The sequence below is a fragment of the Gavia stellata genome, chromosome 17 (assembly GCF_030936135.1).
Source record: "Gavia stellata isolate bGavSte3 chromosome 17, bGavSte3.hap2, whole genome shotgun sequence".
In the NCBI taxonomy this organism is placed as follows: Eukaryota; Metazoa; Chordata; class Aves; order Gaviiformes; family Gaviidae; genus Gavia; species Gavia stellata.
The window spans coordinates 18,742,606-18,769,284 of NC_082610.1; the positions used below are offsets into that span (position 1 = coordinate 18,742,606).

Below are 26,679 nucleotides of genomic sequence, written 5' to 3' on the forward strand. Positions count from 1 at the left end.
TCCTCAGAGAACAGGGACTGGTGATAGCAGATGCTCCCCAGGTGAAAGGAACATTGTGGATGTCTGTGTAATTCCTTTTATTTTTAAAAAAGGCAGAATCAGCAGTCAGCACAGCTGTCCTCGGAAAGGCAGGTAGTGACAGAATATTAAAACTCTTAGGACAGCTTAATACCTAAAAAAACCCAATCACAGCACACTGTCCAAAGTACATGGAGTTGATGAAGAAAGAAGACTTGGGCTTCTTCGTGGTGATCTATGAAAATTCACGCACAGGAGAGATGACCTTGGGTGCCCTTGGTAGCTCCGCTCACACTCCAGACACTTATCCAGATCTGTTCTTCGGTCCACTGTGACCACGAATCCCAGGTTCAGAATGCCAAAGCCTTACCAGGGATGAGTGCTGACAATCAGCAGGGATGTATTTGGTGAGACGGGAAATTGTGATAAACTAGGTTTTGCTGATTCTTCACGATACAAGTCGTCAGTTTTGATGTGACTGCTTTATTTCTTCAGAACAAACCTGTGCAGGGAAAAGATAAAGCTGGGGTTCTGAGACTACCATCTGTGTGGGACAGAGGGGAAACTGTATTCTATCTCAACGGAAATATTTGTTTTTCTGTTGTTTTTCAGCATACAAAGCTTTTTTCATGTCTAGGTACATCATTCAAATACATCAGAAAGTTTGGTTGTGTGGGGTTTTTTAAAAATCCACATATCTTATTCAGTAGTCGAGCTAACTAATCTGTTAAGTGATTTCAGTTACAAGCTTTTTGAGAAGGTTTCCTATTGATTGTTGAAGTAGAGACTTAAATACTGAGAAGTAACTGGATCACCCGACGACGATAGTAAATTACTCTCTTGAGAGGGACTTCTTCACTGGTTAGGGCCCATCTTTCATTTCTTGCAGTGAAACTACTAGCGCAGCTACGCACGACTAGTGTGGTTACATCTCTGCAAAACCAGTACGAACGGTCGGTTGCTGCCAGGAATTGAAATAGGGCTTCTCCGGCGAGCGATGCAGGCTGTGTTTGAAGAGTTAGCTGGTCGTAACCATCCCTTGTTTTGAGGTGTGATGTCGGGCTGCAAAAGCTAGTGTAAAAGCCTGACTTCACATTGTGTTTTGAGGAGGAATCTCTGCTTGTGTGAACTGTTTAATTGCAAATCCACGTGAACAGTTAAAGATAGTGCTTGTCGTTTGCACGTGCAGCCAAGGGAATGAAACAAATTCAGCACACAACTGTGCATCTAATTTTAATATTTATTTTTGAAAATTACTAGTCTTCCTTAACCAACTTCTTGGCTGCGCTTTCAGCATTTAATTAAAAGAATGAATTTCTATCTCAGCAAGCCCTTGGAGATAACGCTACAAGTTTGAATATATGTATGGTTTTGGGTTTTTCTGATTGCTAATGGATCAGTATGCATCTGTAAAGGTGCTTCTGCTTAAGCTTTTTGGTCCCCCTTGGTGTATCCTGAAAAGTAATAAATTAGGGTTGGGAATCACTGCTGTCTCATGAGCTAATTAACAGTGGCTGATCTAACTGTACCAGTAATTAAACTGTTATCCACCCTACCATTTTTTTTAATCAGTCATTCAGATATTCTTTACTTTGACCCATGAGTCCGTAGAGTTTGTATTTTAAATAGGTTTTTCTTCCTCTATTGTACAGAAACCAAAACTTTAACGCGCTGTTTTCCAGGAAATACTGAAACAGCTGTATGCTATTGATGACAAAACTGAACAAAGAGCGTTGCATCATTCTGACGCAAAAGTTTAAAGATTAACTACATGGTTAGACTAGTGAATATTTTGTACGTATCATTTGTTCATGAAAGTTACCTAATTAAGATAATGCTTTGATTCCTTTTACCTTCAACTCTCTCTTACCCTGTGAGGAGGCACAGTTTGGGCCTCCTAACTATGGATGTCAGGTTTTTTGTGTAACAAGATAGTTCATACTAAGACTGAAAGGCACCGTTTCTCATCGCAGGATCTGCTCTAAGACATGCCAGGAGAGGTGGGACTTCCCTGTACTAACTTTGGTTTAAATTAAAGCCAAAATATTAAGAAAAGAAGATGATCCATTTTTGATCTTCAAAGCTGCCATTTGAGAGAGACTTGACCTTGACCCATGGTCGTTTCTAGTAAATAAATATCCTTCCTAATTAAAATGCTGTTGTTAAAGTGTAAGAGATGGGTTTGTGGAGCTTGATACAGTGGATGAAAATTTCAGGTGGGGCTGCTGCTTCTCCGCATTGGTATTTCTTTGCCCAACCTGTTCAATAACTAATGACTGGGTAGGTAATGGAGTTCCTCACAGCTGTGTGTCTCAATGCAACAAGATGCAGATGTGTGTGCTAGTGCAAATGCTTTAAAAGTGAGTTTACAGGTGCAGGCATGCAAAATTGCTTATGAATAGTGAAAACCACTTACATGTTTTTTCCCCATACTGTATATCTAATTGAGTTTATATTGTTTACTGAAGCTCCTGCAAAAAAAGCTAAGATGTTTGAGGTAGCTATGTCGTTAGCTGTGTTTCTGTGTGCACTCTCAGTTCTGCTGTGCCCTAGCACTTTTCTGTCCTATTAATCCACACTTCTTAGATGTAAACCAGAGCGTGTTTATGTGAAGGATTCAGCTATTGAAGTCCTGCCTACTGTGTGATTGCACATAGATGACATTTTCAAAGGTTGGAACTCTAGTAGCAAGGCAGGTGATGAATTTGTTTTCACTCTCTTCCCAACAAAAATAACTAACTTATCCTTTCAATGCAAGACACTTTTTGTGCCTAAATAGTTGTAATTTGCTCGGTCGTGCCAGAAGTAAAAAAGTCCTTTACTGTTTCTTGCCTCTGGGGAGCTGAGGAGAGAGACAGCAGCTATGGCTGAGCTCAGCTGCAAGCTGACATGTTGCACCATGTTGAAAAACATTTATCTATTGAGAGCACAGACTCTTGGAGTGAGTATTCTCATTAACTGTTAGGGGACTGTCATGCCCTCCATACTGCCTTCTTTCTTACTGCACACTATAATTATAAAATATGTTTTTAAACATTCTCGTAGACTTTTAAAAGTTGAGACTTGTAAAATTCTGATTACAGGTACATTAGACATTATATGTACCTGTCCTCCAAAACATAGTATGCACCTAAGGTGATGAGCTTGACCTGCATATTTAACATATTTCCTTTATTGCAGGTTTTCTTTAGGCTACAGTAGTACTTAAAACTAGTTAGTATTGTTAGATAAATGGTTTTCATTGTACAAAGAGAGCTTGCGAGGCAAAAAGGCAGTGAGGAAACTAAAAGACTTCTTACAAAGACAAACCTGTCTGCACCCTGGTAGTCTCTGAGCAGAGCAGCCTGTCTGCATTTGTGTATCTTGGGCTATATAGCAAGAAGTCTGACTGCTGAAGCCAGGTTGCCATGGTGAAATAATTCCCAGCAATTAAAGCACAGTTCTATCCTGAAAAGCAACTCTGTGCAAGCTACGTTTTGAAATCCCACATGTACGAGGCCATGAGGTTTCCAAATCAAATTTGCTCGGTTTAGAAATAAAAAGATAGCTTTGCAGTCTGCCAGCTCTACAAACTTTATAAGGGTTGGAAGATAACAAAGAGTGTCTTCAGCCGTTTATGTGCTCTGGTGCTGAACTTCCTCCCCGCAAAGGTGGACCGAAGTGTACGGCATGTGCTCTTCCAGAAAGATAACAGGGCTGCATCAGAATAACCAGGAGGAGCGGTTGCTGCCAGAACTTGAATTTAATCATGATGCAGAAGTCAAAATAATGCTAAGTGTGCTCCTGTAGGAGAATAAATAAATAAACTACTGCTTAAGTTAATAGACATGATTGAAAACATACAGGGAATAGATATGTTCATTAAGAAGTTTCTTTTTTTTTTACTACAGTACATTTACATTTTCTTTCAATTTTCAGAGTCTAAAAACCTTGAAAGACAGATACGGACTTTTTTGCCAGTTCCGTTCTTTTTAGTTTTTACTTGTTCTTTGCAAGCAGTTTTTCTGGCCTCCAAAATTTCAAATCATGTGTTGAAAAACCACTCTTCTGGGTATTATAATAATAAACCTGACAGGCCTATATTTGCCTTCCCCAATGTGAAAAAGGTGTTAAAAGCCACCCCAAAACTTACTTGCTTTCAAATCTTGGTGCAGATCACTTGTTCCCATGGCTCTGTAGGGTGGGAGATCTCCCCACTGCAGCACACAGTGCCTGTGACAGCACCAGGCTCAGTATCTGCCACTGTGCTCTCACTTGAGAGCCACTTTTCTCCTTTGCCTGTGTGCTTTAAATAAAGAAATTGAAGGTATACTAGAGATCTCTGCCTTGGACTGAAATGTTTTCCAGTATAGAGAAAAAACTGTTTATCTCTGCTGACTTTAAAAAGGTCCTTAGCGAGCCAATTGATACAAACATTTACATACGCAGATATCCGTGGCTAGTTGAAATGAATCCTGTTCATACTGTCTAGCTGCAGTATGGGAGTGTATTTAGCGATGGAGGATGATGAGGAAGCATTTGTGTTGCTAGAATACGAATCACCTTATTCCTCTAAGGGAGGCAGGGATACAGGAGCATCCTTATCTTGGCATTGTGTTATGGGCCTGATGGGTTTGGAGTGACTCCTCCTGGGGACTAAAATGAGCTGCATGTTAATGAGAGAAACTCCAGAACACAGAACTCTAGCCTGTATTTTCAGCTGATGAACTGATGAGTGGCTGGGCAGAGCTGGCCTGGAGAGTTAGCATGGCATGGCCCCTCCTGTCCCTTTGTGCCCTGCACCAGGGTCTGCTCAGAGAGTACCCTTCTAGGGGAGGAGTTGCAAGCAGGGGAGAATATGCTCCAAGACACCTTCTCAAGCAGGGATTTGCCCTTTTTCTGCTCTGTTTTTGGCTTCCTTTGTCAGACAGCCAGAGTTCGCCTACAATTGGAGACTTAAAAACATCAAAAACAAACCCAAGAACCACCACCCCGTGTCTGTCACAGGCTCAGGACGTGGGCACCTATGACGCGGTGTTCTGCTGTATGGTTTGTCCTAAGCATTGGATAAATTGTTGCAACACTGTTAATCTGTGACCTACTGAATCTCTCTTACCACAGAACTAATTTGGCTCCACGTAGCTCTCTTGAAAATAAACGTTAGGAAAGATCTGTGTCCTTTTTCTTTCCTAGTCCCCAAATTACCAAAAATCTGGACTGTAAAAAATAGCTTAGGAAAAGAATCTTGTTGAGGCTTTGTGTTGGCACCTCCTGGTTTGGATGTAAGGGCTTTTTGGCATAAAGGTAAAAGAGAACATTTCAAAATGAAGAACAGGGTATTTGCTTGGGTAAGGTAATTTTCTGTGTTTCTTCTAGTGAATGGCTCCTTTTAAATTGCATCACTGGCTCCTAGAAATAATCTATTTGTCTGCCATCTGAATCACTTGTGTTCCTAGGGCTCTGTCCCACTCAACCCCTCCAAAGTGTGTTGTCTGGAGGGGAACCTGGACCAGTGCAAGGATTGTGCGGTCAGAAGACCTTCCCCGAAGGCAGTCAGAGAGGCTGGATACCTCCTCTCGGTCTGGGGGAGGAGTTCTGGCAGGTACGCCCAGAGAAGAAAGGAAACTCTAGTCCAGCATGTTTTACCGCAAGAATGCACTCTGCACATTTTTGTAGCATTAACTGAGCTGTTCGCATGCCTGGCCTTGCCTCTGTAGCCATTCTTCCCAGAGCTGCTCTAAAGAGAAGATGGGGGATCCTGAGCAGAAGAGAAGGAGCAGCAGCGGTACCAGCAAGTACCTGGGAGTACTTTGAACTGTACTTTGAAAGGCAGTTAATAGGCAGCTGATACACCACTATGAGCAAACACTATGGTGAACGCTGAGCTAGCGCTGCGAGGTGACATGCAATGGAAGAGAGAAGGAGGGAGAGAAGTAGAATCATGGAATAACTTAGGTTGGAAAAACCTTTAAGATCATCAAGTCCAACTGTAAACCTAATGCTGCCAAGTCCACCACTAAACCATGTCCCTAAGCGCCGCATCTACACAGCTTTTAAATACCTCCAGGGATGGTGACTCAACCACCTCCCTGGGCAGCCTGTTCCAATGCTTGACAACCCTTTCAGTGAAGAAATTTTTCCTAATATCCAGCCTGAACCTCCCCTGGCGTGACTTGAGACTGTTTCCTCTTGTCCTATCGCTTGTTACTTGGGAGAAGAGACCAACACCCACCTCCCCACAACCCCCTTTCAGGTAGTTGTAGAGAGCGATGAGGTCTCCCCTCAGCCTCCTCTTCTCCAGACTGAACAACCCCAGCTCCCTCAGCCGCTCCTCATCAGACTTGTGCTCCAGACCCTTCACGAGTAGATGGATGGGGAGTCCTACAAAAGGGAAGGGAAAGGCCTCATGTACCAGAGACAGAGACGTAGTGTGCGCAGGTGCCCCATGTTCTCCTTGCTTTGCCAGCAGCACCAGCTGGAACTCAGTTTGGCCCTACAGAATGTTTTGGGCTTTCTGTTGAGAAGCAGCATTATGAAATAATGTTATGGCACTTGTCATCCTTAACATGCTTGCCATGCCTTGGCACCGACCGTTTACAGCGGAGCATCCGGAGGCCCAGCAAAGATTCCCTTTTAAGGCAAAGAGCCACTATGAGAATCTAGAAGAAAAAGTTTCCCTGGCATGTAGGGTACATTCTTCTTTCCTCCTCCTCTTAAATAAACTATTAGTAACTTTTAAAAACAGAACAAAAATGAAGAAGCAGGGCCAGAAATGCTGCCAAAGACATGTTATTCTGCGCAGCCCCCTTAGACCTGCGCAGCAGCCGAGCCCTGGAGCTAACCCAGGGCAGGAGAGGGGAAGAATGAAACTGAGGTCAGAGGGGTCTTTCAGAGACCTGGGGCGAGAGGAAATCAGAATGGAGACTGTCTTAAAAAGCTTAGTCTCCTTCCCTTCCCCGGACCCTGGAGAAACGCTCTGACCGCAGCAGTCCATGAACAATTGTACTGTATGCTGCACTGGGATTTGGGCTTGCTTTCCAGTACCTTACACAGCTTCCCTTCCCATGCTGATGTTCTTTTCTCTACTTTCCTAATCCTGAACATGTATATGTACTTTCAGGATTTGTGTTCTGGGTGTACTGTCAGGCAGCATTTTCAGCCGAAGACTTAGCAGTGATCTGGGTTAAAACAGGACCTGAGATGGCGGAAAAACCTTCACAGAGATACTAATCTTGTATGGTTTTAAAGAAAGAGGGAAATACAAGTATCGTCTCTCACTTTCTTAAAGGAAGGGCGACTCTACTGATGTTTAAATGAAATTTGTTATTGCCCTTTTCTTGCCTGCTATACAAATAAATAAAGATGTTGAATAACCAAGAAGTGATTTTTAAGCTGCCTAGCGCCTGTAAGCTTCCAGTCCTTGTATTCAACCGAGGAGAAAAGACTGCATGTCGCTCGTGTGGGAAACCGAACAGCCTTCACGAGTTTGTCCTGTAAAAGCTGGCGTAACCTGCTGCTTCATTGTTCTTGGCGGGGGGAGTTTGTCACTAAGACTCATAAATTTTAGCTCATAAAACTGTTTCCTTCCTGCTATAATGGGTTCAGGACTTCCATACTTATGTAGAACGTTTCTAACCAGAAATTAACTGATAACTTTTTTCCAGTAAAGTGCCACAGAACAAACAGAAGGGTAACAAGTACATCTGGGACCGGCTAACCTGGTTTTCCTTGCAAAGCTGTAGCCTTCCGTGGATGGCTGAAATCTTTGCGGTTTTCCCCTCTGCAAAGGGAGTACATGAGAGGGAGACAGCTTGCACGTTAGAATTTTTTAACCTTAATGTGTTTTATTCCCTCTTCTGTTCCACTCACATCCCATTTGACTCCTTACCCAAAAAAGGGAAGAGGAGAGAAGATAAAACAAAAATATCCAGCATACCTTTAATATTGAACTATAAGATTCAATTTCACTGGAAAATACAAAACCATGAAAGTGTTGATAAAGATTGGCCTAAAAGACACTGTTAAAATGTTGGCTTACTGCCTCTCTAATTCTGTGTTGGCTTATGTTTTAAGAAGCTAACCCCCATCCTCAGATTACCAAGAAAGTAGGTTTTGGCAGGAGTACTTCACTCTATAATACTTCATCAGTGGAGGATATTTTAAAATGTGACACTTGAAAAAGAAAGGAAAAAATGACAGCCTGAAAATCAAAGGCCAAGATAGTTTTATATATCCGGTAGCGTAGGGGTACACCTGGGTGAGGTGGAATATGGTGTTGCTGTTGGAGACTGTAAGTTTTCCACATAAATGTTTTAGTTGGGAACGTACCATTTCAACCCCAAAACTTTCCAGATTGTGAATGATAGAAGTTATAAAGCGCAAGCTAGGTTACTTGAAAATAACTCCCAAAACCTCAAGTGACTTTTTTAATATCATTTGATAATATTTCTGTGGGCATCTTGGTTTTTTGATCTTCCTTAAAATAGATTTTTCTTTTTGTGCCACTTTTGCATGCATTGCTGTGAACCGTGGGGCTTTTACTCTCCTCTCGCCAACACTGACTGACCACAGCACAGCTGGATTGTCACAGTCGAGACCTGCTCTCTTCTAAATTTGCTGGGGATTGCTAGGATTATACCAGTTAACCTCAGGTAAGAAATAGGGTCAGTTACAAAAAAATGATAAGTATCATTAATCACAAAATAAGCATCTTTGTCCTGTGAGGTTCATAATCCATGGCGATTTTCATCCCCACGGACTTGAGATGGCTTGTGAGTTTTGCGGTTTGCAAACAAGGAGGCACATTGGCCATGTAAAGCCTGTTGGACCTGTTCTGTCAATTTTCAAATGGAAATCAGTGTCTTTGAGACTTGGCTGGAACATGAACCTGGTGCCTGATCCAGAGGGCACAAAGCGATTGGCGTTTTGCCTGCAGCTCTGCTCCTCACCACTATGGGCTTTTTTAATAAAACTTTTTAATTTTTTAAATTTACTCTTATATCTGGTACTAAACCCGCTTTAATATGCCACATTAAAAAGAGAGAAGCTACTGATTACTCGTATTTAAAAAAGAAAAAACAAACAGCCACTCACCCCAAGGGTAGTTAGTTGGGTGTGAAGGGTAGGAGATGGTGATTGAAGCATCATCGTTTGTCCTGGAGGAGATTTTGGTTTCAGATGCAGCGTAAGAAACTGCACAGATGGTGGAGACACCAAGAAATTACTATAGCTGTCCTGGTTCCCTCTGGAAAAAAGGGATCCTGAATTGGTAGAGATCATCTTAAATTGCATGATCCATTTAGGGAAGCATGGCGTTTAATAAATGGCTAGTGTTCCCTCTGTGTGATCAACCTTGTAGTAAATCAGATTCTCATGACCAAAACCATGGATGCCTGGTACAATTCCAAGGTGATGTGAACTACGTCAGGTTATGAAGCATCTCCATGTAGTGGACATGGTGTCTTGGATGCTTCTTCAGCTAAATCATATCGCTTCGCATGTGCTTTTTTCCAAACAAACCATATCAGTTTAAACTGAGGCACATCTTAAGTATTCGTACCAGGAATAAACTTGGAACCGTCCTGCCAGTTTCTGCTATGAAATGGGAATAATACTTTCCTCATACGGTTTTAAAACTAAATTAATACCTGGATGGTACTTTGAAGATGCTCCAAAGTGTGGGGTTTTTTTAAACCAAGAAACTACTGGGCATCTGATCAAGAAGGAAATGAGAGAGCGAGATTAGAGGAGTATCTTTATTAACGGAGATGGGATAAGAAAACAAGCTGGGAAAGCGGCAGTTTTACTCGAGCTTAACAAAGCAGTTAGACCAGTGGAAAAAATCCGCACAGCCCAGTGGGCCTGTCACTTGGTGGAGTGTCTCAGACATCTCTTTCTCCAGTGAAACCCAGGCAAACTTCCAGCTGCTGTGTTTTCGCAGCTGAACACAAGGCTGAGTGTGGAAGCCCTGCTAGAAGCATTAGTCAATGTACTGTCTTTGGCTGGAGCCAGTTTGCTGAATCTTCTTCTAAAACTTTAGATGAGTGCCCTCTCTTCTGCCATCTCCCATCACTTTTCCCCTCTCTGAAACTTATTCGTGGCTGTGACTTGGCCTGCGGCATCATACTCAATTGAGTGCCTAAACCCAAACAAACACAAACCTATCTTGGGAGTTATCTGAAGAATTAGTTTGTACTCCGGTTTGCCTGTCAATAAAAACTGCTGAATGCCGTCTCCTTGGATTCCCTGAAGATGTTTCTTTCCTTAATTAGTAGTTAAGCATTGATAGACAGGTTTTGGTCTAACCTCTTGACAGACCTTCGCCAAACTGCTGCGTAACAGCTATTCCTCCAGCTGCTTTGGAGATACGGTTGATCTGACATGGACGTGTTAAGACACATTTAGCAGAATTCTCTTATTTTTCAAGAAAGACACAGGTAAGCATGAATCAGGACTTTGGTTTGCTTTAGGGTGCCTGCAGCAGTGTTTTGAAAGGTACTGCCCTTTTTGTGGTCTTGTATGACATTTAGTTACATTTTCCAGTAGGTAATCATCTACAGGTCATGGATTTTGGTGTTTCCTGAAGAGAACAGTAAAACTCTACTGTTCTTGTCACTTTTCCTTTCGTTGAAAGCAGGCTGAACGAGCTGCTGCTGAATGTCCTGCTTTATGCTCACCGCTGTAGACTTCGCTTAGAAGGGTGTTCTGGGACATCTCAGGAATGGCTCCGCACAGTTTTTCGTATTTGCGTACTTTAAACATAAAATGAAAAATTGAGGAAGGCGTCTTGAATGCGAACAGCTCACAACAAAGGAAATAATGGATGCTTCGCTTTGCACATTTGGAGTTGGTTCTAATTAGATGGTGTTTCCTTACAAGTCTTTGAAACAACAGCAACCTTGGAGGTAGGGGAGAGCAGAAGGAAGCAAGCTAACTTCTAAACTTCACACTATTTGGTAATTTTGAATGTACGAGCTTTGGTTTATCTAGAACATGGAGCTATTATTTGTTGATTCTTAATCATACGTAATCATTTTTCTAAACTTGTTTTCTCTGTACTCCTGTGTGCTCCAGCTTTCTAAGTCTGTAAAGAAAACGCTTCAGTATTGACTAGTATTGACAAGTTTCCAAACTAAACCCACAGTTTTACAGCCTAGACTGAGCTTGGCTCAATTAATACGAGTGAGTTGGACTTTATAACCTAAGCTCTGCTTAATTGAGGGAAGATGTGTGGTCCAGTTCAAAACTTGATGTTTTTAAGACTGGGATTTTTTTTTTTTTTTAGTTTGTACTTATAATATTTGGGCCACGTAGTATCCCAGCTGCACTGCATGAAAATCTGCTGGTAGAAACAATTTCTGTGGTCTTCCTTTAGCTCTCAGCAGCTGCAAAAGGTTAAAAAGAAGTTTGTGCTGCACATGGTGATTTGACATTCAGGTTTCAGTGGTGTGAATAAACCCTTTGGTATCAGTGATTGTGGGCATTTTGCAGGTTCAGTGATGATGCCCATGAGTCAGGTTCTTTTGTAAACCGAGCCAAAGCTTTGGAAAGGGGCAGAGCATGGGATCCTTCAGGAAGCTTCTGTTTGAAGTGCTGCAGTTCCAGCACGAGGCAGTGGTGGAAAGACTTGCACAATCTGTTGAAAAGACACAAAGTGGCTGCAGGTACTAATTTAAGAGAGAATTGACATTTGTGTGGAAATGAGGGTGTTTGGTTTTTGTAAAAGGACGGAATATAGTCGTTTGCAGTAGCAAACTTGTGAAATCTATTTAGTGCTGGATTTTTGTTTCTTTTCTTGAAATGGGGAGAAGATGCTGAAGTGAGAATGAGGTACGCGCTATCCATTTCTATCCAATGGAAGGCTTGCCTCAGCCTTGTCTGGCTTCCTTCTGTGGTTTCCCTCCACAGCCTGGCTCTATGACAGACTGTCTTTGACCTCTTCCTCTCTTTCTCCCCTCCTCCTCCTCTTCTCAGAAGACTGTTCTTAGCTGACGTGGCACAGCCCTAACCTGGGGCCCTTGGTTGAAGTGTCCTGAAGTAAAGCAAAGACACAAACCCTGTTCTGTCCAAACTGCTTCTCTCTGATAACTTCCACCCCCCCAAGTGTGATTAATAGGGTTTGTTGAACCAGTCTCTGAAGTTGAAGGTATTTTCTGCATGATTGTTACTGGAACTATAATTTTCTTAAAAAATCAACTTATCTTTGAATGCCTGAATCCTGTTCCCCCAAACCAAACCCCAAAACCACTAAACCCAAACAGCTGAAAAAAACCCCCAAAGAGTATATTCTGAACAGACCTTAATATTGTCTGTCAGAGGCCCAGCAGGTATGAAGGTGCTGTACGGAGCGTGCCAGGCTTGGTTTTGCAGCGTAGGAGTAAGGCAGCCTGTGCTGGGAATTAAGCAAATCAGTGGCCTGGGGTATTTTTTACTAGCTCAGGGCCAAGTGCATAGTTTGAACTGGATTTATGCTGTTGACTGTCAGGGTAAGGTAGTTTCAAGTCTTAACATGGTATTCCTCCAAAAGGAAGAGGTCAAACATGTTGCTTCGTCTGTTATAAAGTCAAGGTTACAGACTATCGAATGAGATTTTTTGATGCTGTTATATTTTCCTTGAATATCATCTCAGGTTCTGAGAAAATAGGAAGTCTCAGGCCCAAGCATAAATTAAGTATATCTTTCATAGCTTCTTAAAATCCCTTTAAGGCCCTCCTGCAGTTCTTGCTTTCCTGGACTTTTCTTTCTTATCTGCAGCTTATTTTTACATGGTGAGGTTCAGATGAGACCTAGCAAATGTACGAGTTTGAAGACAAGAATAGTTAGCTGACAACCAGGAGCTGTTGGTCTGACTGAGCCTTGTGCTGAGGAACATCTGACTTCGCAAGTCCTAAAACATCCCTTTGTGGAGCAGCTATGAGAATTAGCCCAGGTTACTTCATTAAATAAACATAAGGGCAAATCTTGCAGGCTTCATTTGATTGGGAATGCACTGCTGTGGAAAAAGGAGATGGTAGGAAACGTGCCAGAGTGGCTATGTGCTAAATTCATCTTCGCATATACTGGGTTTAGTTTATTCTCATACTGTATTTGTATTCTTTCAAAAGATGTTCTGTCACAGGCGTCCTCTCTCTAACCACAAAATCCACCTGTCTCATTAACATATGGAAATAAAGTGAGACCATCTTTTCCCTACTAGAGACCTCCTACACTGCTTTCTGCGCATTTGTGGTTTGTAAATATATTGTGAGGGTGTTAAGTGTATGTTGTGCTGCTGTCACTAAGTTTTCCTTTATTTTTCCTTGATGATAGCCTTCTTGAGGTCTTAAAGTCCCTCTAGTCTTAATTTACTGGTTGGAGAGAAGTTTGTCAAGACTCAGTGCAAGTTCAAGACGGTAAATAGTGGCAGTGCTGGTGACCGAGTTGTAGTAAGTTATGGTGTTCCTTTCTCGTGGGAGGCGAATCTCGGTCTCTCCCTCCTGCAGTGCTGACCATGCAGACGTGAGTCATTCTGAAGACGGGTTTAATGAACAGATCAGTAAAGAGCCCATACAGAGAGAAGTCTGAATAATCATACTTTCTTTGGGGAAAGCACTGACCCTTCAAACACCATTCCAGGAAAGACGTGCATCCCATCCTCACAGCAAAAATCAAGCCTGCATGTAACTCAGACAGGGGCACAGTTGGAAGATTATTTAAAGTGTGCTAAGAGCCAGAACGTGAGATCAGTTTCCTTTGGATGGGATCTAGATGAGTTTTAACAGCAAACTTAATGCAGTCATCTGCAAAGGCGGGCTTGTCTTGGTTCTGTAGATCCGTAAAAACCTCTTGAACCAAGAAAACCTGACATTAAAAAATCCTGGCATCTCCTCCTTGTGTTCCTGTGATAGTGCACAGCAAGTATTGCCTTATTGCACTTGTCCCTCACCATTAAACGTATCTTCTGTCGCTGGTTAGGTGGATTTTTTAACTGTAGAAACACGGATACGCCGCTGTTTGACCATATAGCCTAAAAGACCAAAGTGCTGACCCACCATCCTTCCTCAGAAGTCCCTACTGAGCCCCCGGCCCAGTACGGTTGGGTTGAGAGTCTAGTTTGAGGATGTTAAAAACAGAGTGGGAGGAAAACTCCAGGGATTGCAACAAACACTTTGGAAATGGGAGAGGAAAAGTCACAATATGCCTGGGAGAGATATGCATTTTATGGAATGTGGTTTGTCTGCTTTTATAAATCCAAATGGAAGGTTATTTCATAAGGCATTGGATTTTAAAGGATATTAAAAAAAAAAAAACCAAACAAACCAAAACGAACTCTGATCTTTCTGTCTCAAGTACCCCAGGAGGTGAGAAATCGGGTGTTCCTGCAGTTCTCAGTGCTTCTAGCTGGAGTCACAGATGCTCGCCTCCAGAAGGCTTCTGGTATCTCGGAGAACGTAGGGCTGGAGTAGCGAGGAATGCTGTAGCTCTGAAGGAGCAGTGCCAGCACATTGTGTGCCCAGAGCATTTTTCCAACTGAGAGCTATCTTCTTGCAGCAGTCCTCTTTCACTGTCCCTCAGACGCCTGTTTTGCAGGTGCCAGTTAACTGTATGATGCAGCAGATTGTTAGTATACTCGCATTAGAGTAACTCCTTCAGGCACAGTGCCGTTCTGCTGTCACGACTGTTCACAGGCGTAAAGAGACTGTCACTCTCCCGATAACTTGCAACCTAAACTGAAAAAAGGGCAATGGGGATGGAGCAGCTCAGTCTCAAGTTTCTTAACGCCATTCAAAACTTCCAGTGTTACTTGAAAAAAGTGACTGAGTTGAAATACACTTTTTAAGAAACGAACTATCTTTTGCTTTAATGAAAAAAAATTAAGCTAAGGGGAGGCAAGGCAGGAGGAGCAGTGTAAACACAAATACAGGAGTTTGGATAAACCAGCTCCTTTCAGGTTTCTGTAGCTGTTCATCAACAGTAAAGGTAACCTTTCTTCTCTCTTCTTAATCTCTTGCAGGAAGTCCAAGGGAAAGCCAAATGGTAAAAAGCCAGCACCGGAAGAGAAGAAACTTTACCTAGAGCCAGAGTACACAAAATCCAGAATCACTGACTTTGAATTTAAAGAGCTAGTGATGTTGCCACGAGAAATAGACCTCAACGAGTGGCTAGCCAGCAACAGTGAGTATTGTGATCGTACAGCTCTGAGCTTGCTGTCCACACCCAAGAAGGCATTCATTCGCTCTGTTTCTTTTTACTGTTTTCAGTGCTTAAAAAACACCCAATGACTATTTATGCTTACTGCATAATGCATGTCATTATACCTTGAATAGTAATTAAGCTGTCTTACATACAAACCAACTGTGCTCAGCAGCATGGAAGCCTTGATGCGTTTCCTCCTTCCAACTCCCTCACTGTGGCACTGAGGGCGTTACATTTTTGGATGCTCTCTTGAGGCCCATCGGATCCCCTTTGACTTATTTGCTGAACCGGCTGGTTCAGCACGTTTCTGACTCAAGCTATTGGTCTTTCAGAAGCGTTGTAAAAATGGTAGTTTGTTAAGACTTGTACGTAAAGCCAGAAGTTTGGAAGTCTCTGGTTGGATTTCTTCTCCCCGGTCCTTCCAAGCTTTGGTGGAATTCCTGTGAATTTAAACTGTAGTCAAGCCGGAACTCAGAGACGTGACTGACTACTGTGACTGAATGCTGTATCTGCAGCATTCTCAGTTCTGATCTACAGTACTTTCCTGTGCTGCTGCTTCATCTGCCAGTCCTAACCTGCAGCTATGACCCAGTCCTGTTTACATTTTCAACAGTATGTGGTAACAGCAAGAAACTACTTCAAACTGCACGCTAGGAAAGTTTATAGAGACTTATTAAGAAAAAGTGAGTTGCCCCCTGAGGAATATTAAGATGTTAAATTATCTCAGGAGATTTTTAAAAAGTTGAAGTGTATGTGTTTTCATGCTGGTTTTTTTAAAAGGCGGTATGTCACGAGAACTACTAATGCTGCTTTCTAGCCACTGTACATTTTAAGTCTGACTTCAAAAGAATGTAGCATATTGTTTGCCTTCAGCTTGTAGCAGAGTATTCTGCTGTAAAGGTGAGGCTGATGATGGAGACAGTTTCCAGTCTTGCTGCTTAGTGAGTAATAAGAGCTGATGCATCATGGTGCTTTCATCTTAAATCAAAACAAGAGCTTTCATTCTATGTACCTCTCTGTTTTGCAGTTCATCATTAGGCTCATTTAGCTAAATCATGTTTAAATTTGTATGCAAGCTCAAGACTCTGAGGTCACTTCGCTTGCTCTATTTAAATAAATGTCTGGAGAATAACCAGTGTTTGAAAGTATTTTACTTCTAAATTTCTTTCCTTTGTGTTTATTTTTCAGCAACAACTTTCTTTCATCACATCAACTTACAGTATAGTACAATCTCAGAATTCTGTACGGGAGAGTCATGTCAGACCATGGCAGTGTGCAATACGTAAGTCGATATTTACAATTACAGGGTTTCCATGAAGTCTTCCGAGTTGCTTGGGGGGAGATACTGGTATCAGATGGCACTGGGCAAGTGTTTTACAGCAGATCTCTACTTAGCGAGGATGTGGCAGCTGTAGATCCTTTTCTCTCCCCTCAGCAGGGAAGGGTGGTGGAAATCTGTTTTGGTGGAGGACTAGAAAGACGAGAATCTTTGGCTGTTCTGAGCTGGTTTTATAAGGTCAGATCAGAAAGGCAAGTTACCACGTGTGTAGCTTGGGGGGAGAGGGAAGAAGAGCAAGGCAAAACTGTCCTTACTGGTAACAGTGCTGGGATTCCATAGAAGGCCGGGGAGGATGAACGAATTGCGAAAACCTCGGAGGGTGCTTTTGATAGCTGGAATGCTGACAGAGCACCAGGCTGCTGACAGATAACCTCTAGCCTGACGTGAGCCACTGGCTTTCTGCCTGAGCCCCTGGGCACAGAGGACACAAGTGGCAGCTTTGCAAAGAGTAAGGAAAACGTTTTGGCTTGGCACTTCCCCCCTGTAGGACTTAGGAGACTTTTTTTAACATTGACTAGCTGTCACTTATGAAAGAAGGCTTTGTAGTTTTACTGTACATGGTGAATATAAGAAAAAAGTTACCATAAACTCCTGCTCTTGATTAGCACAGTCCAACATGATGGAATATGAGATCCAGTCGAGTATGAATAAGCCTGTTGTGTTGTGGGTTTTTTTTTTCTCCAGCACATGTGTTGATAGTCCTTTTCTTCCCTCCTCTTGCATTTCCTGGGATTAATTTAGTTGAGATGGATTTTAAAACAGAAGACTGAGCAGTTAATGTTACAGTACATCAAACAAACATCCCAGGGAATGTATGCAACAGAACCAGGGCGATATATTTTATCTCTGACAATAATTACGTAGTGCTTAGAAAGGAATCCTTGTTTAATGCACCGGGCTATCTTGTACACTTGAAATTAGTATGAGGGGCTTTCTTTGAGAGCACTCTGAAGAATGCAAAGTGTGTGTAGGATATTTTTGCATGTGGAAGTTGGAAAGATAACTGTCAGTTAGAGAATTAAAGGCCATGCTAGGGACTTTGAAAGCAGGCTAGAACAGCAAGTAATAAATCTCTGCTGGACCCAGATTTTATCAAAAGGAGACAGCATGTCTCTAAATGAGAAATGGGGATCAGTAAGATGAGTACTTTGTTGACTCTTGCTCCCAAGCTTTCTCGTGTTCTAGTTCCTGATGTAGTACTGACTGTCCAAAGGAGTGCGTTTAACCGTTTATCCACTGGGCTGAGGGGAAACAGTGGCTAAGAGGAGGTGGTGGTAGGGAACCCACGGACGTGTTGCTCCATTCTGCCCTAAACAAGAGCTCTCTGTAAGCAATTTATGCTGCAGAATAAAGAAAGGAAGTGCCTGTAGGCGGCTCCAGCTGTAGTCTGTATTTTTAGTGGTGAGGACCGATAGCAGAATGTTCCTAGCCTTTGTTTTGGGAAACTGAAAAATTGCGCTATTTGGGAATAACAGGAAGCATGTCTACACTTGGGTGAAGCACTTGAAACGGTTTGTGTTGAGCTAAATCATAACAACTTAAGTATCTTCCTGTACTTGGGGGCAGATGACTGATTCATGTTTGCAAACCGTAGGCTGCATATTTCATTTTTCTATCAAGTGTGCGGGTCTGTGAAAAAACCACAGAGGTGAGCTCACCTAGCTGCACACCTAATACAGTTCAGCTTTGAAGGCCCTGTTCATAATTGTGTTCTCCAAGTATCTCTAATGACAATTTTGGATAATCCTTATCTTTATGTTCTGCCTTTCCTAGCTCTTCCCTTTTGGAAGAGATATGCCTAAATGGAAGATGGAGAACTGCCTCAAAGATGCTTATTTGTTCATACCCAGTTATGAGTATGACAAAGTCATATGTCACTTCCCCGCCCTCCTTCTGTTGGGGTGTGTTGGTTTTTTTTTTGTTTTGTTTTTTTAAGATCTTACCCTAACGAAGTAAGGTAAGGACATGCTTATTGCATTGGGGAAACACCAGTTGATACGATTTATTGTGCCTCTGACCTGTATATAAAGAGCATCACCTAAACATGAGAGTCAGTTGCTGTTTAACCTGATGGGCACTCCAGGTTTGACCTTCTGTGGCCGTGATCTCTTTGTTCAGGTACTCTGGAATAAAATAGCATCTCCCTGTATTAGACCGCCACAGAATTACAGTACCTTGCAATAGGGGTGCAATTTGCCATTTTTTTCAGTGCTGATTTCTGAAGTAACTCAGTGTGAAGGTCTGCAGTCTGCTCAGTTCTCTAAGGCATGCTTTGGGCCACACCATTCTGGTCATACCCAAGGAAGGCTTTTTGTATTTGTGGTTGAGGTGTTGAAGTAACTATTGAGAACAGGTTGCTTGTCAAGTTACTTTGCATTCAAATGCGCTGCAAATACTCAATCCCAAGTTTAGAGGATTTGCTGGCAGAATAAGCACCAGTTGCAGTTAAATATTTGAGGTAAGGTTTTAACATCTCAGAGAAGCTCCAGCCAACTGACAAACTGCAGACAGATGCAGCTTTCAGCCCTCTGTCAGATACACGAGATAGCACAGCCATCTGCACACAGTGAGGGAGAGAACTGCTGCTTAGGGTTACTAAGAGACATCTGACCAAAACTTACGTCTCCTTGTAGAACAGATGGAAGCGTTTGCTGGCAAGGTGGGATAATGCCAAGACAAATACCAGAATGGGCAGTTATCTTCAAAATTTAATGAGGGTGGCAGGAATGTAACTTTAGCAATTACTTAATTGTGCTCATTAATATGTTTATCAGTTGCTGTAAAGCAGGTACGATATTTTTAACACAGTATTTACTATTTAGATTTAGTATGCTTTATAGCTTATTATTACACAAACTAGCTTTAAAGCACCATGGACTGTAAACTGGTTTCCTAGCTGACCTTTGGGCAAAACATCTCACAAGTGCTGAAGTGAGTGGAGTGACTAAGAGCATATGTAACGTGCTGTTTGCGAGGCTGAGATTACAAAACTCCTGAGGCAGAAATCAAGGATGGACGCAAACTTCAGGCAGCCCACAGATAAGAGTGGAAGGTCTCATTTTGGTCCAGTGAAATCCCTTAATGGATAATTCCTTATCACTCATTTTTTCTAATCTTACAATCTCCTTTCTCCTGTGTACCTTGCCCTTAGTGTCTCTGCATATGGAGGGTATGTCCTTTTAGAAATCTTAACTCAAACTTGGATGTTTTACAGTTGCTTGTATTTAAGTTCCCCGAGCTGCATGCTTCTACATGGTGGCTCCTTCCTCTCTTTTTGCCCATCTGAACGTTGCTTTGCCCCTGTCAAACCATCAAAGCTATTCCGAGTTGCTGACAAGCTCTGCATTACTGCCCTTGCATTTGACAGAATTTGCTATCCTGCTTTCTTCATAACCCATCTTTTGGTATTTCTAGCAGGACTCTCTCTCCTTCCTTTCCAGACCACATAATGTCCACAGCATTTGCCTTTCCCTCCTTCCAGCAGCTTTCCTTACATGTACTGATGTAACTTCTGCTCTGCCTCGGCTTCTATGTCATCAGCACAAATCCAGAATGGTTTAGGGGAAAAGGGATAAAATACGTACATATATATGAAGTCACACTGCTGCATCTTAATATGTGTTATGCTTTATTATTTGCATCATAGGCTTTTCTCTGTTAAACCCATAGTCATTTCTCCCTGGGATCTAGAATGGAGCAGCAAATTCCTCATGCTCTCCATACTGGGGAAGTTGAAATCTGCCAGAATTTTACATAGGAAATAAAATAATCAAAATCTGTATCGTGAGCACTTTTTGAAAAGTGCCTTTAAGTGTCGTCATCTTGTCCTTTCTGCTTCCCGTCCATTGCCTAATACGGGACCGTACTGTCACAGTGCCAGGGGTGGAATGCAGTTCGGGTTCGGTGCCCAACCGAGCCCTTCGGTGGCCCCAGCCCGCTTCCGAGCCTGCTAACGGAGGTAACTGCAGCACGGTGGGAGCTGCGTACCAGGTGAGAGATGTTCGTGGCATGTCAGGGGCTCCTCTCTTCCTCCAAGGCCCATGAAGACTCTGTTCACAGCACCTGTAACATGAGGAAGAGAGATGATTCTAATCCACAAGACAATCCTTATAGTTATCCCCTTACTCCTGATGATTCTTCTTTTAAATTCCTATTTTGCATAATTAGCCTAATTTTCAAGGAAAGGCAAAAAGGCTATGCAGTGGGATGTTACAGCAGATTTATTCATGTAAGTGAACTTGTACAGTTGCCAAACTGCTTCTTTTAACTAAAATGCAGTAAATCAGATTCATTTTGCGCTTAAGGGCAACTCTAAACTATGCTTTCTGTCTTGCAGTTCAGGATTTCTGCAGCATGAGAAAACCGCTGAGGTACAGACAGTCCAGTCTGCTTCTGCTCTTGGCAACAAGCATTGTCTTAATTCCCAAAATAAGTCCGAGTTGCCTAGAACTGTCTCGTTCCAGCTTACTGCAGGATTAGACAAATGAGGTGGCTTGTGTTTGTGCACTACATTGTATAATTCCTTATATGTGGATTGTATAAAGGAAGTAAGGGGTGAAGAACACAGTCTATGCCTAAGGACCCAAATGCTACTTTTGATGCCTGACATAGCTCTACAAAGAGCTTTTAACTCCTGCTGTTTTCATCCACTTGCTCACCTGCCCTTTTGCAGTCAATCCTGCTCTCCCTAGTAAACAACAGACAGAGTGACCAAGCACCACATGCTGAAAATGAGCTGAAAGAAAAATTCTAAACCTGAGGTGTCTGCAGAACTAGTTTGCAGTTGCCCTTTTCCTCAAGTCTAAACTACTCTACTTACTTCTGCAGCTTCCTTTTGTTTTCATATGGCTTGGGGCATGAACAGTGGTGTTAGTGTCTTTCTTTGCCTCACCGCTCTCAGGTCCCTGAAGAATCTTTCAGGGCAATGAGAACACATTGTCAATTAAAACTTTTCATTTGCTACTTAACATTTTTCTTTAGTTGCTTCAGGACTGTTCTGCTGGTCAGTATACATAAACCTTCACTTTCCAAGTGGCATGGATAGGTCCTTCCAGTTCAATGCAGTCTAGTCCTGTTAGGTATAGAAAAAACATTTAATCTCTAATCTTTATCTTCCATGCCCAAAAAGAGAAAAAAAAAAAAAAAAAAAGGTGTCCAAAGGTGGCTAAATGTCACACTGAAGTGGTATTTTGTCTAGGGCTACAATGAGGCTTGTTTGGTGACTGGTGTGAGCAATGTCAGGTAACAGATCATTAGCCAACAGCAGCAGAGTTGGAGCTGACAGATGGGCAAAAACCACTACCCGGCTTTGTGGGCTCACGTGGTGGGTGAGGTGTCTTCCCAGCCAAGTTCCGGTGCTCAGACCGCTTCCACCCTTGCTTCCAAAGGCAGTCAGCAAAGCCCACCCAAGCTGTCTTCTGGGAAGACCAGTGCAGTGGATTTCTTATCGGTCCTATCATGATATAGGACTGCGCCTGGAACTTAGACTGTTTGAAGGAAGAGTTCAGGAACTGGAACTCAAGACACCTCTAATGTGGTATAGGCAAAAAAAAAAAAAAAAAAAAAAAAATTAAAATGTGTTTTGCCAAATTCCTTATCGGTAAAACATTTCTCTCTGTCTGTACCTAATGCAATGGATAGCTGCGCCTGGTAACAGTTAGAGGTGCTTTAATTAACCATGACTTAAAGACAGAAAAAGGAACAAACCTTCAGTGCTTTTGTAGCCTTCAGATTCTCTGTCAGGTGAGGGACGGCTGCAGTTAATCAAGATGATTATGGCTAACTGACTGAATTAGGGTTGCTTTTGAAGAGCCAGGCAATATGCTAATGCCTCCTGTTCCTTAAGATCCAACTGGATTATTCACCGGTGGCGGTGTCACATGTAAATTCAGATGTTTTGGGGAGCCTGTAACCACAGGAGCAGAATTCTAAGGCACGCTGGTGAGGATGTACAGAAGGGTCCTGAAAAACTTTCCCCAGATGGGATTCTGGAAGAGGATTTGCAGTGCTTAGAAATGCTGCCAGGGCTATGCAGCACCAGCTTGAGCAAGCTGGTGTTTTGGAGCCACCTCCTGTCTGTTCAGTAATACTACACTACAAGAGTGATTCCTGCTTTGTGATGTTAAGCATCAGAAGATCACCCATTTATTACCGTGCAATGTTGTTGCCCATTAAAAATAGTGATATAATGCTTCCCTGTACGGTTCTACAGGCTGTAAGTAAACCCTCAGTCTGTCATGGATGGGGACTTCTCACTGCCTCAGGAGAGCTCCTCTCCGTGGGGACCTGTCAGCAGGCTTTCTGTGCTTGGTAGGGCTACTAAATTGATAGGGAGAAACAAAACTGGCTAACAGAAAGTCAAGGTTTTTGATGTAGAAAGATACCCCGAGGTGAATCTCTTCTGTAGCAGCTATGATGTATCCTGGTAACATTGCATCTGTTTGATATTATTTAGCCACTAACCTCTTAGAGGAGCTGAGCTGCGGAGCCAAGGTATAATGCGGTGACACTGTCAATTCTCTCCACAGACAGTACTACTGGTATGATGAGCGGGGAAAGAAGATCAAGTGCACCGCTCCTCAGTACGTTGACTTCGTCATGAGTTCAGTGCAGAAACTAGTGACAGATGAGGACGTCTTTCCAACAAAATACGGTATGTCTGCTTTTGGACAGGTGCTTCCCGTGGCTCTTTGCAGATGCCATAAGTAAGGTGAAAGTTGGCATTCAGCATATGTATTAATACCAGTCAGCTTTCTCACTTGTTTGATTGATTTATTTTTTTTAAGGGAGATCTTAAGTTTGATTCATTCTTGCAGTAAGAAAGACTTGCACAGTTGGCATGTGGACTGGGGTGAAAGGCTCACAATCCTGTCCCCTTGGCTTACATTTCATCATCGGTACATCTTTTTCTTCAAGCATTTTGAGATGTTCTAGCCTGTATTCAGAGAGGAGAAAAATTTGAAAACTGTCAGCATGTATGCGTTCAATACAGCCTGCTGCTAGTGAAATCTAACCTTGCTGCTGTTCTACTCTTCCCTTTAGAGCCCTGATGCATTAAGGGGGAAATAAATTGGATTGCCAGGAATGGGGCTTCTCTTCCTTGCCCAACCAGGCCTTGGCTCACAGATTGTTTGCAGTCTCTCCCTTCCCTTCCAAAGATTAAAAAAACTGTGATTTTTTTAAGAATTGAAAAGCAATAGGAAAGTAACTTTAACTCAAATTTGTGTCCTAACAGGATTGCTACATGCGATCCCCTTCGTTAAGGGCAAAAAAAGAGAGACCTGAAGTTATGGTAGGTGGGCTTAATCATGACTAAAAGCAGCTGGCTTCTCGAGCCCCTTCATCAGATAATTGGGGTACTAGGACATTACAGCATAGCAAGCGTTAAACTAGTAGCCTTTGCTTACAAGCATTCTGATCTGGAAAGAGAGGTGCAGTGTCTAGTGAGCCAGCTGCATGCAGTTGTTTTTTTTTTTTTTAAAATATGCTTTTTCAAGGGCAAGGAGGGCCTTTCCCGTGCAAGTCATTTGTCCGTGTGGCTGAGGTGCACTTTAGCCAGCAAGATATTGTGCATCATGCACAGGATGGCGGGTGTTGCTTTTTTGCTTGCCTCAGTTTCACTTTCAGCGTTACCAATTGAGTTGTCCAACAATTGTCTTTTACTAGGCAGGCACAGGACTGCTGCAGCAAGCACCATTTCAGCTGCACCCGACAGAAGGCACCCACTATTTCCTTCCATTTCTTTTCCTATTTGATAGAATTTCAACAATGAAATGAGGGAAGTCGTTATATACAGTCAAACTGCTGCACACTACCAAGGCCTGTGTACCTTAGCTTCCATTTCAGGATCTGTGAATTGGTCTCCCAAGCGTCAGGTACTTCCAGGGGAAAACTCTGCTACTCCTGGACAAAGTAGATAAGGACCCAGAAGAACCTCTTATTATTTTTACAGTCAGTAACAAAAAATGGTGTGGGTTTAAAGAATGATTACACTTGCTTCCTGATTTTTGAACCCTTAGGGTTTAAAAACTTAACTTGAAATGAAAATGCTTAAAACCTCCTTAGATTCTTTCCCTGAATTCCTCTAAAAAGAACAAGAGGATGATAGAGGGTCCACAAGTTGTCTGCTGTGTAAGGTGGGCTAGTTGCTCTTACCCACAGCTCAGCCCAAACAAATACTGCTGAAGGCGAGCAGCTGGAGCTGTCACGGTGTTTCTCTGTCTTCCTTTCAGGCAAGGAATTCCCAAACTCGTTTGAGTCCCTAGTGAAGAAGATCTGCAAGTACCTGTTCCATGTGCTGGCCCATATCTACTCCTCACACTTTAAGGAGACTTTGGCACTGGAGCTGCACGGACACTTAAACACGCTCTACACACACTTTATCCTATTCATCAGGGAGTTCAACCTCGTGGACCCTAAAGAGACCACCATCATGGATGACCTCACAGAGGTCCTCTGCAGCAGCAGCGGCAGCAGCAGTAATGGGAGCGGCAATGGGAGCAGCAACAGCGCAGGAGCACAGAACCACGTGAAAGAGAGATGAGCCCTCCCGCAGCATCAAAACTAACATTAAAAACAATATTATATATTCTGTGTGTATGCGTATGTATATGTTCAGATATACATACAGACATATACAGCTGAAATGAAAGCTGAAAGCAATTACGCTGCCACCACAGGACGTGTAGTCGAACGGGACTGTACGGAGCTTTGGTTTCATGCGCCACCCGGCCAGAAGTTGCACCGATTTTATTTTATTTGCTGTCCACTCCTCCTTTCACCTATTCAGAGGGATGATGAGTGCTGTTTTTAGAGAAGAGCCAAGCTTGAGCGTGGGGCCACTCTTCGTTTTTTCGGTTGTTTTTTTTTTTTTGTTGGTTGGTTGGTTTTTTGTTTTTCTTTCTTTGGTCTTGAGTGCAAGCCCTTTGTCTTTCTAGGATGGTGGTCCTGCCATTTAAAAAATATCTATTATAATATAAGAAGTGACTTTTACTTTGAAGTGGCTTAAAATGCAGGTTTGTTTGGGGGGGGTGGGGGTGCTTTTTTGGTTTGATTTTTACATAGACTGCCCCTTACCCTGCCAGAAACTCCCCCGTTGAGTGCATCTTGCCCTTTGCTAGCTTGGAATGGGAAGAAACTCCTGGCTTGACTAGAGTAGCAACTAGGGGTTTGCTATGTGTTGAAAGCGGGCATGAGTCTTCAGTTGTCCCGTCTACCCGGTCACAACATGTCAACATGCAAGAGGATCCACAAGCCTTTCTGCTTATTGCTCCTACAACATATATACTCTTTTCTCTGCTCCCCTGCCTCCTCTTTTCCCAGGCACACCTCTACAAATAAAAAGAGTAAGATCACTGGAGTCCAAAACCCACATGCAAGAGCCACCACCATTTGCTTCCCATTGAACAGAGGCCCGGGGAGGGGGGAGAAGGGTACGCCGAGTCAGTCACCGCCTGTGCTAGAAAGATGGCTGTTGGCATAAAATTATATTGTTGGCTTATTTTAGTTCATCTGTTCTATAATAATAAAAAAAAAAATCTATCAGCCCAAAGCTTTGTTTTTGTGTTTGCAGCGTCAAAAGTCAGTGGAATTCCACACCCCCCCCCCATACAGCTTCCCTTTCACCACTGAATGCTGTTGGCCCTGCTGTCAACCAGCTTTATAAATTATTGTTTGGCTTCCAGCCTGTCATCTTACATTTATAATCAATTCCTTGCTCTTTTGGGTAGTGCTAAGAACCTCCTCCCCAGCTAACCTGAAGATGAGCACTCTGAAGATAAGCAGCACGTGGAAAGGAGCAAGTTCCCTGTTTGTACGTACTTGAATTCTGCAAACGCAGTGGGCTCCTGGATATTTTGCAGCCAATATTGTATCACGGTATCTGTGGATACAGTGTTGTATCAATATTGTATCTGGACAGTGATATTACTCTTTCCTTCACATTTCCACTGAATTCCTGCAGTCAGCATTTCCAGTTGGGAAAAAGGCCAAATTTTGCTTGCAACTGTGCTTCTGTCAAATCTGTAACAGCCTCTGAGAATTGTTTGTTACTGGTTTGGGTCATTATCCTGAGGTATATACATCATTAATAACTGACCTGGCATGAATCCTAGAAGGTTTTCCTGAATGAGGTCTGTAACTGTAGCATCAGTCAGTAGAGAGAGGAAAAG

General features: G+C 42.7%; 1 protein-coding gene across 3 annotated transcripts in view; it reads left to right on the forward strand.

Moving 5' to 3' along the window:
• MOB2 (MOB kinase activator 2) overlaps positions 1–26,036 on the forward strand; it is a 118,461-nt gene extending 92,425 nt beyond the window's left edge. For all 3 annotated transcript variants that reach the window (XM_059825785.1, XM_059825786.1, XM_059825784.1), the window contains exons 2-5: positions 14,990–15,150; positions 16,360–16,453; positions 23,038–23,162; positions 24,742–26,036. In XM_059825785.1, the coding sequence (XP_059681768.1) occupies positions 14,990–15,150; positions 16,360–16,453; positions 23,038–23,162; positions 24,742–25,052 (691 nt within the window). In that variant the 3' untranslated portion in view covers positions 25,053–26,036. The remainder of the gene's footprint in view (positions 1–14,989; positions 15,151–16,359; positions 16,454–23,037; positions 23,163–24,741) is intronic.
• Positions 26,037–26,679: the final 643 nt, after the last annotated feature.